At 41.7% G+C, this 8,688-nt stretch overlaps 1 protein-coding gene and 1 long non-coding RNA gene across 3 annotated transcripts in view; one reads left to right on the top strand and one right to left on the bottom strand.

Moving 5' to 3' along the window:
- Positions 1 to 359: 359 nt before the first annotated feature.
- Positions 360 to 2,755, bottom strand: LOC128704911 (uncharacterized). Its single transcript, XM_053800130.2, has 4 exons — positions 2,676 to 2,755; positions 1,984 to 2,043; positions 1,226 to 1,388; positions 360 to 1,006 (listed from the first exon to the last, which is right to left on the bottom strand). The coding sequence occupies exons 1-4, from the start codon at positions 2,692 to 2,694 to the stop codon at positions 949 to 951; spliced, it is 300 nt and encodes a 99-aa protein (XP_053656105.2). The 5' UTR covers positions 2,695 to 2,755; the 3' UTR covers positions 360 to 948.
- A 112-nt stretch (positions 2,756 to 2,867) lies between these two features.
- The window catches only part of LOC128704912 (uncharacterized), a 71,398-nt gene continuing 65,577 nt past the window's right edge, over positions 2,868 to 8,688 (top strand). For both annotated transcript variants that reach the window (XR_011394575.1, XR_011394574.1), the window contains exons 1-2: positions 2,868 to 2,955; positions 3,063 to 3,193. This is a non-coding gene — a long non-coding RNA (uncharacterized lncRNA). The remainder of the gene's footprint in view (positions 2,956 to 3,062; positions 3,194 to 8,688) is intronic.

The raw sequence follows: 8,688 nt of genomic DNA, 5'->3' as shown, positions 1-8,688 counted from the left end.
CGTTGTAGACATATACCCCTCAAGGAAGGTTCCTTGATGTTGGTGAGGGGCTCTTAATTTAGGGAATTGGATCTGTGCTCCAGTTCCCTGAATTAAGCCTGAATGCCTTCCACATCCCCCCCAGGAGCTGTATAATCCTCCGGGTTTAGCGCTTCCCCCTTGATTATAATAATAATAATAATGTAGACATATAGCAGTGGTAAAGTTGTAGACAGAGCAGTGGTAGAATTGTAGACATAGCAATGGTAAAGTTGTAGACATACAACAGTGGTAAAGTTGTATACATATAGCAGTGGTGAGTATATTTTGTATCAGTGCTGTGTTGACATGGTCTCACTCATTGATAAGTCAAAACAAAATTCATCACGAATAATTTATTTTTGGTTACAGGAGTCTTTTTGTTCCTGAGAATTAAAAGATTATTTTCCTGGTTACTTTCACAGTAATCCAGAGACTATTTATTCTTTTGTTTATAATGGTCTCTTTATTCAGTTACCTTAGTACCCGGCTTTTATTTCTGTATATTTTATAATGTGTGGTGTTGACGGTGAAAGGTGGTAGTAGTGGTTGCTCCTGTGGGTGATATTGTAGATGCTGTTGTGTCAACTGGCGGTGGTGGTGACGGTTAATGGGGGTGTAGTTGGCCGTGTATCCTGCAGGTAGTGCTGTAGGTGCTTACTTCTCCTTCAGATGATGGTGGTGATAGCTGGTAGTGTTTATGTTTCTGGTTCTTGTTGGTAGCTATTTTTATAGTTGAAGGTGGGGACGTTTTATGTTGGTGGTGGTGAAGCCTCATGCTGATGTTGGAGGGGACAAGTGATGGTGAAGGTTGGAAGGGACATATGATGGTGAAGGTCTATAACTAGTGTTGGAGGTTGTGTTGGTGACTCATGCTAGTGTTGGAGGAGACAAATGATGGTTACTTATGGCGAGGGTCAGGGTTACCAACTACTCTGCTGGTACTTCTGCTACTACTTGTCCAGGTATTGCTGTACCGTCCTGCAGTCTGTAATGAAAAAATTACGCATTACAACACATTACATGGAGGTATAAATGACATAAACTAATTCACTCGAGGAGGTTGAAGACAATTTTGCTGTTTCATCATAAGAAAAAGCTCCAGTTCCTTGAATCAAAACCCTCAGTGAACATTAATGAGTCAAAGTTTTTATTAAGGGATGAGGAAGTGTGAAAGTTGAGAGAGAAAAAAAAAATTAATACTTACACTATGACAGGCTTGACCACGATGTCATTTTGAAGGACATTTTGGCTGCTGCCGCCAGCACCACCAGCAGCGTTGGCACCACCATAACCATCCCAGCCACCACCATAACCATCCCAGCCACCACCACGCCTGTGGCCATGGTGGCCATGCCCGTGATGAGGATCTTGTTCGTTGCAGACCAGAAAAAAATTAATGTTCATTATATATATATATATATATATATATATATATATATATATATATATATATATATATATATATATATATATATATATATATGCAATAAGATCACAGTGAACAGGTGATTTCAAAATATGCAAAACAACCACTCTGAAAGAATAGAGAAATTCCAAGCGTATAGTTCCTTGATAATGTGAGTAGTCACGAAAGCGCTTGGAATTTCTCTATTCTTTCAGAGTGGTTGTTTTGCATATATATATATATATATATATATATATATATATATATATATATATATATATATATATATATATATATATATATATATATATATATATATATATATATATATATATGTGTGTGTGTGTGTGTGTGTGTGTGTATGTGTGTGTGTGTGTCATTGTAATTTAATAAGTCATAATTTTCGGTTTATCACTCCAGATGGCCGGTGCTTATTAAAAGAAAAAAACAGCTGGTTTAACCGCCAATATGGCAGATACAGCTGATCAAGTCACGTGTCTGCAATAATATATGTGTCATGATAAATCTGTTAAAACGTGTGTGGTTCACTGAAATACCTGGATCAGAGAGAGCGTGGTGGACCAGGAGACACAGCCCAACCATCACCGCCATGACTCCTACAGAGAGACTCATCAGATACTTCACAACATAATTTAAGAAATAGAAAATATATCATTGATAATTATACTAAGTGATATTTTTTACAATTTTAAACAGAAAGAACAATACGTGTAAAAAATTTATGAAATGAGAAATGTATGTATGAGTCTCATTAGACAGTCAATATCAATCAATTCATAAAAAATAATAAAATAATAAGTAATTTAAATTATATTTTCCTCCAGTTATTACACAAAAACGATATGAAGAAAGTAAATTGAAGTTAAAAGAGTCTAACCAAAAGAATTATAGATAATTGAGTGACATATCTTCCCAGTTATCAGTTTAGAGTGTAAGTGGTGAGTGTAACTGGCGAGTGTAACTGCTGAGTACAACTGGCGAGTGTAAGTGGTGAGTGTAACTGGTGAGTGTAACTGCTGAGTACAACTGGCGAGTGTAAGTGGTGAGTGTAACTGGCGAGTGTAACTGCTGAGTACAACTGGCGAGTGTAAGTGGTGAGTGTAACTGGTGAGTATAATTAGTGTGGATAACTTGTGAGTATAACTGGTGAGCGTAACTGACGAGTGTAACTAGTTAGTGTAAGTGGTTAGTGCAACTAGCGATTGTAACTAGTGAGGGCAGTACTTACTGAGGCTGTAGAGACGCATCTTTGATCAAGAACGATGTGTGTGTGTGTGTGTGTGTGGACTCTGGTGCTAAGCTTTTATTGTACCCAGTGTGTGTGTGTGTGTGTGTGTGTGTGTGTGTGTGTGTGTGTGTGTGTGTGTGTGGAGGAACGTGATCTCAACGAAAATACACACAGACACACACAGGCTAAAACTCTTGGAGTAGGGAGAGAGTTGATCTGGTGTCGACTAGTGAAGAGGCGGGGCTAGAAGCTGTGAATCGACCCCTGCAACCACAAATAGGTGAGTATACACACACTCCAGATTCCAGGCAACCATGCCTCTTTCCTTTTTAATGACAAGATGTTTTAATTCACAAGATGTTTATATTTATGTTTATCACCCGGTAGGTTACAAGACAAATGGCGCAAGTTGACATGTGGTGAGAAACGATACAATGGCAAACATTTCGCTCATGGAGAGGCTTCTTCAGTCATTTCAGTGGGATGTACATCGAGCAAATTTATAGAAGTGTAGTCAGGTAAGTGGTTAGGGCAGCAAGGTCACTGTACGAGTGAAATGCAAGACGGGAGTACTGCCACTGTTTCCCCTGACCTGTTTATGTAAGATAAAGTGTGCTACAAGTTTAACTAGACTGAATGATCCTTGATTCTGATGGATTGTATTTTGTGTTTGTATTATTGCATCTTCCAGGCAGCTTCCTCGTGTTTTGTCCATTTCTGATATGACCAGCTGGGTATCCCTGTGTATCATACACTTGCTCGTGTTGCCGATATTCTATATCATTGATGTAATAAAATGTTCCTCATTTCACCCAAGTACAGCATATTAAATTTTTATGCTGATAGTTATTTAAATACCATACTCCAGTGTATAATATCTTTGACGACAAGCCGGAATAAATTAGTATATTGTTGTATATTACATTTCCTGAATTTAGACACAACTCTCGCCCACTTAATTCCCAGTGTGTCTGCTCATTAAAAAAATATTTATTTTTCATATTTGAGCGTCACGTTCCATTTAAATTCAAGCAAACTTTGCTGCCTGGTCATTTTTTTTGGTTGCTTGAGTTTGTAACCTGGATATTAAGGTTATTATATAAACCAGTGTTAGGATGACGATTTTATTATCACCTAACTCATTATACTGTTTATTAGTTTTCCTAGTGAGCCTCCATCATCAACTTCGATCATCAATCACTATCATCAACTGCAATTATCAAACACTATCGCCAAGTACAATCATCAACAATTATCATCAGCTACACTTATCAGTCACTTTCATCAACTACAATTATCAGCCAATATCATCAACTACAATTATTAAACACGACCATCAACTACAATCAACATCCACTATCATCAGTCACAATCATAAACCACACTAATGGTCAAAGAAAAAAAATGAGTTAATTGATGATGGCTTAACTGACCCTTGAGTTCAAAAAATGAACTTTGTAAATTCCTCAGGTAAGTTCCCGATTAGTCAAGCTGTGGTGCCTATGTTGAAGTGCGTACTGCTGGCAGCAACAATCTACTTGACCAGGCAGTGATCTAAAAGGTCTGGCTTGAGATCTGTGTGTCCATCTCATGTAGTTTCAGCTTGATTCCAGTTTTGTTAAGTGAGATTTTTCTTTCACTGGGATTATGGAATTGCATAGAGGCCGTAGACACAACTGCTTCAACTAACATCGTTATAAAACAAGAGGCAAACGTGATGCGGAAACAAACTGTTTTAAACATACATTCCAAACACTGACGTATCGACTCTGACGCCATTACTTGCTGACTATATACAAGAGAAAAACTCCATTACTCAATAACCCCATTTACATAACTATGATGTCAGTTGTTATGGCAACTATTATGGTGTCATTGGTGCCATATATATATATATATATATATATATATATGTATTTGTAAGAGAAGTAAATGCGAGGGTCTTGGCAAGAGGCGTGGAGTTAAAAGGTAAAGAATCACACATAAAGTGGGAGTTGTCACAGTTGCTCTTTGCTGATGACACTGTGCTCTTGGGAGATTCTGAAGAGAAGCTGCAGAGATTGGTGGATGAATTTGGTAGGGTGTGCAAAAGAAGAAAATTAAAAGTGAATACAGGAAAGAGTAAGGTAATGAGGATAACAAAAAGAATAGGCGATGAAAGATTGGATATCAGATTGGAGGGAGAGAGTATGGAAGAGGTGAATGTATTCAGATATTTGGGAGTGGACGTGTCAGCGGATGGGTCTATGAAAGATGAGGTGAATCATAGAATTGATGAGGGGAAAAGAGTGAGTGGTGCACTTAGGAGTCTGTGGAGACAAAGAACTTTGTCCTTGGAGGCAAAGAGGGGAATGTATGAGAGTATAGTTTTACCAACGCTCTTATATGGGTGTGAAGCATGGGTGATAAATGTTGCAGCGAGGAGAAGTTTGGAGGCAGTGGAGATGTCATGTCTGAGGGCAATGTGTGGTGTGAATATAATGCAGAGAATTCGTAGTTTGGAAGTTAGGAGGAGGTGCGGGATTACCAAAACTGTTGTCCAGAGGGCTGAGGAAGGGTTGTTGAGGTGGTTCGGACATGTAGAGAGAATGGAGCGAAACAGAGTAACTTCAAGAGTGTATCAGTCTGTAGTGGAAGGAAGGCGGGGTAGGGGTCAGCCTAGGAAAGGTTGGAGGGAGGGGGTAAAGGAGGTTTTGTGTGCGAGGAGCTTGGACTTCCAGCAGGCATGCGTGAGCGTGTTTGATAGGAGTGAATGGAGACAAATGGTTTTTAATACTTGACGTGCTGTTGGAGTGTGAGCAAAGTAACATTTATGAAGGGGTTCAGGGAAACCGGCAGGCCGGACTTGAGTCCTGGAGATGGGAAGTACAGTGCCTGCACTCTAAAGGAGGGGTGTTTATATTGCAGTTTAAAAACTGTAGTGTAAAGCACCCTTCTGGCAAGACAGTGATGGAGTGAATGATGGTGAAAGTTTTTCTTTTTCGGGCCACCCTGCCTTGGTGGGAATCGGCCAGTGTGATAATAATAATAAATATATATATATATATATATATATATATATATATATATATATATATATATATATATATATATATATATATATGTGTGTGTGTGTGTGTGTGTGTGTGTGTGTGTGTGTGTGTGTGTGTGTGTGTGTGTGTGTGTGTGTGTGTGTGTGTGTGTGTATAAAATATAGGGAGGTACCACCTCTAGAACTGTTATAGGGACCCTCATCCTCAGATAAGAGAATAAACTTGCTTCAGGGAAAACTCAAGGTTCTCCCAGAAGCTGTTTGAGAATTTTCTCCTACCACCCCCTATATTTTATAGATATTTTATTTAAAGACAAAATACATTGACAAAACATTCACAAAAATACGATAGAAAGTAAAACAACGTAAGTAACTCAGAGCTACATCTCGAATACTTCGTCCAGCTCCCCGGCGGTGCACCGCATGCCCAGAATGCTGCAGGCATTTCCTCTCTGGATCGCAACACTGAGTCTCTGAAAGAGGAAGCTGGTCGCTCTGTGGTCCTTGGTTTCTATGATGAGCTTTTCACCCAACTCTATTAGGATCTTTAGAGCACACTTGCCCCATGCTCCAAGGGTCTCCGACCCTATTGGGATGAAGTTATAGCAAGGGGGAAGGTCTTCATATTTGCGGATCTTCTGGGTCTCCCTGTGGCTGGCAGCTCCACCCCCTTCCACTACGGAGTATGGCAAGTAGGTGTCTGCCAATGTGGCGGCACATGTGTAGTCCCAGGCAATCTGCTTTCCATCCTTCCAAGGTAGCATAGTGGCTCCATCAGGACGCTTTTGACTTCCGTCAGACCTCTGCACTTGGGGTTCCCGTTGAGCTGGGCAACGGGCTGTGGCGAGGCTTCTCTTTATGATGTCATTGACCTCCTCATGCCTGGCATACTTCCCTTCTGGTGTGTGACACACGAGACCATGAAGTCAGAATTGATCAGCTGTCGCCCTGCCGCAAATACACCTATGTTCGGTGAGGATGGGGGCGGCTAGGCGAAGAGCAATACCAATCCGAATGGCCTGTGGGTCTAATCGAGTGCCCAAGGAGGAATTGGGAACAGCTAACAGGAAATCTCCTGAGTGTGGTGCCTTCACTGCCAGGAGACGAGCTTCGTCCTTTCCTGAGACGTTGGAGAGCATTGTGTTGGCGATTTTTTCCATGATCGGTTTGTCCCAGTGGGACTGTTTGTGCTCTTTGGGAGGAGCTGGTCTACTGGAGGAATCTGTAAGGGTGTCCCACCGAATCGCTGCTTCAGTGAACCTGGGGTCTTGAGCTCCTACCACGTCTCTCAAGCGTTCGGGAACAATCTTCTTGACTAATGCACCTGAAGCCAAACACGAAGACAGAAAAGCAGGTAAAGCAACATGTGTTGCTTTGCGCACCCCTATACCTCCCAGTCGTACTGGGAGGGTTGCCTGATCCCATTGCTGATCCTCTAGTGACAGGTTCAGTGCCTTCTTAAGGGTTGACCTCAGGTGTGTGTCATATTCGTCTAGTGTTGGGTTGTCAAAAGAGGGTGCACACCTCAGGAAGTAATATTAAGGCACCTTGTGAGGAGATACAGAGCATCATGGGCATCAAGATTGCTTATTCTCTCCTCCATTCTCGTCAGGTCATTCAATTTGTCCTTGAGGACTGTGTCGATGGCCTGGTGACCCAGCGGTGCTCCCAAGAGGGTACTGTTGGACGGAGTGGTAGTAGAGACTTCTGGGAGGATTCTTCGCACAACATTGATTATTTCCTGGTTCGTTGTGATGATTTCACACTTGGAGGGATTGAGGATGAGTCCCAAGTCTATTTATTTATTTATTTATTTATTTATTTATTTATTTATTTATAGTGTGTATAATACGCAGGTGACACTTATTGACATTGCATATGGGGAACACTAGCGAAACGTGTTGGTAAATGGGATAAAAAGTTGATCGTGTCGAGTTGAGTGTGTGTGTTGTGGAGTGGAAGTTAAGTGGATGTTCCTTATTCTGATGGTATGAGGCGGATGATGGTGCTAGCCAGGTGTCTGAGTGACTCATGTGACAAGTGTATCGAGCCTCGAGATGTGTTGGAGGGACTGAGATGACTGGTATATCAAGACTAATTGATGAATAATATTGTCGGTTAATTGTGGTCAATATAATTTTTCTCTCACACACACACGCACACACACACACACACACACACACACACACACACACACACACCACACACACACACACACACACACACACACACACACACACACACACACACACACACAACTAGGTGAGTACACATAACACAGGACAGGTGATCAGTTCCTCAGCCACCTATGTCCTAAAAGATAATGTTAGAAATGGGATGAACCTTTTTCCAGCTGTGACTCTGGTCAGGGTATCAAACCAGTAGACAAGCAAGTAAGTTTTCATGAAAAAATCTCACAAAGGATGCTGGGGCCACATCATCTCACAGGGGACACTGGCCACATCATCTCTCAAAGGACACTATCCACGTCATCTCACAAGGGACACTGGCCACAGCATCTCATAAGGAACATTGGCCACATCATCTCACAAGGGACACTGGCCACAGCATCTCACAAGGAACTCTGGCCACAGCATCTCACAGGGGACACTGACCACATCATATCGCAGGGGACACTGGCCACAGCATCTCACAGGGGATACTGACCACTACATCTCACAAGGAACACTGGCCGCAGCATCTCACAGGGGATACTGACCACTACATCTCACAAGGAACACTGGCCGCAGCATCTCACAAGGGACTCTGGCCACGGGATTTCACAGGGGACACTGGCCACGGGATCTCACAGGGGACACTGGCCACATCATCTCACAAGGAACACTCGCCACAGATCACACGTTATAAAAACCTGAAGAAATTTTCCCTCTCGTAAGGTCCCACCCTCCATACTTCACTCTCCCAGCAAGGCTACATTTTGCATGAAAATAAACAGGAGAAGAACACTTGAACCCGTCTCTA

The sequence above is a fragment of the Cherax quadricarinatus genome, chromosome 91 (genome assembly GCF_038502225.1).
Source record: "Cherax quadricarinatus isolate ZL_2023a chromosome 91, ASM3850222v1, whole genome shotgun sequence".
In the NCBI taxonomy this organism is placed as follows: Eukaryota; Metazoa; Arthropoda; class Malacostraca; order Decapoda; family Parastacidae; genus Cherax; species Cherax quadricarinatus.
This window is presented reverse-complemented; position numbering and strand designations above follow the sequence as displayed.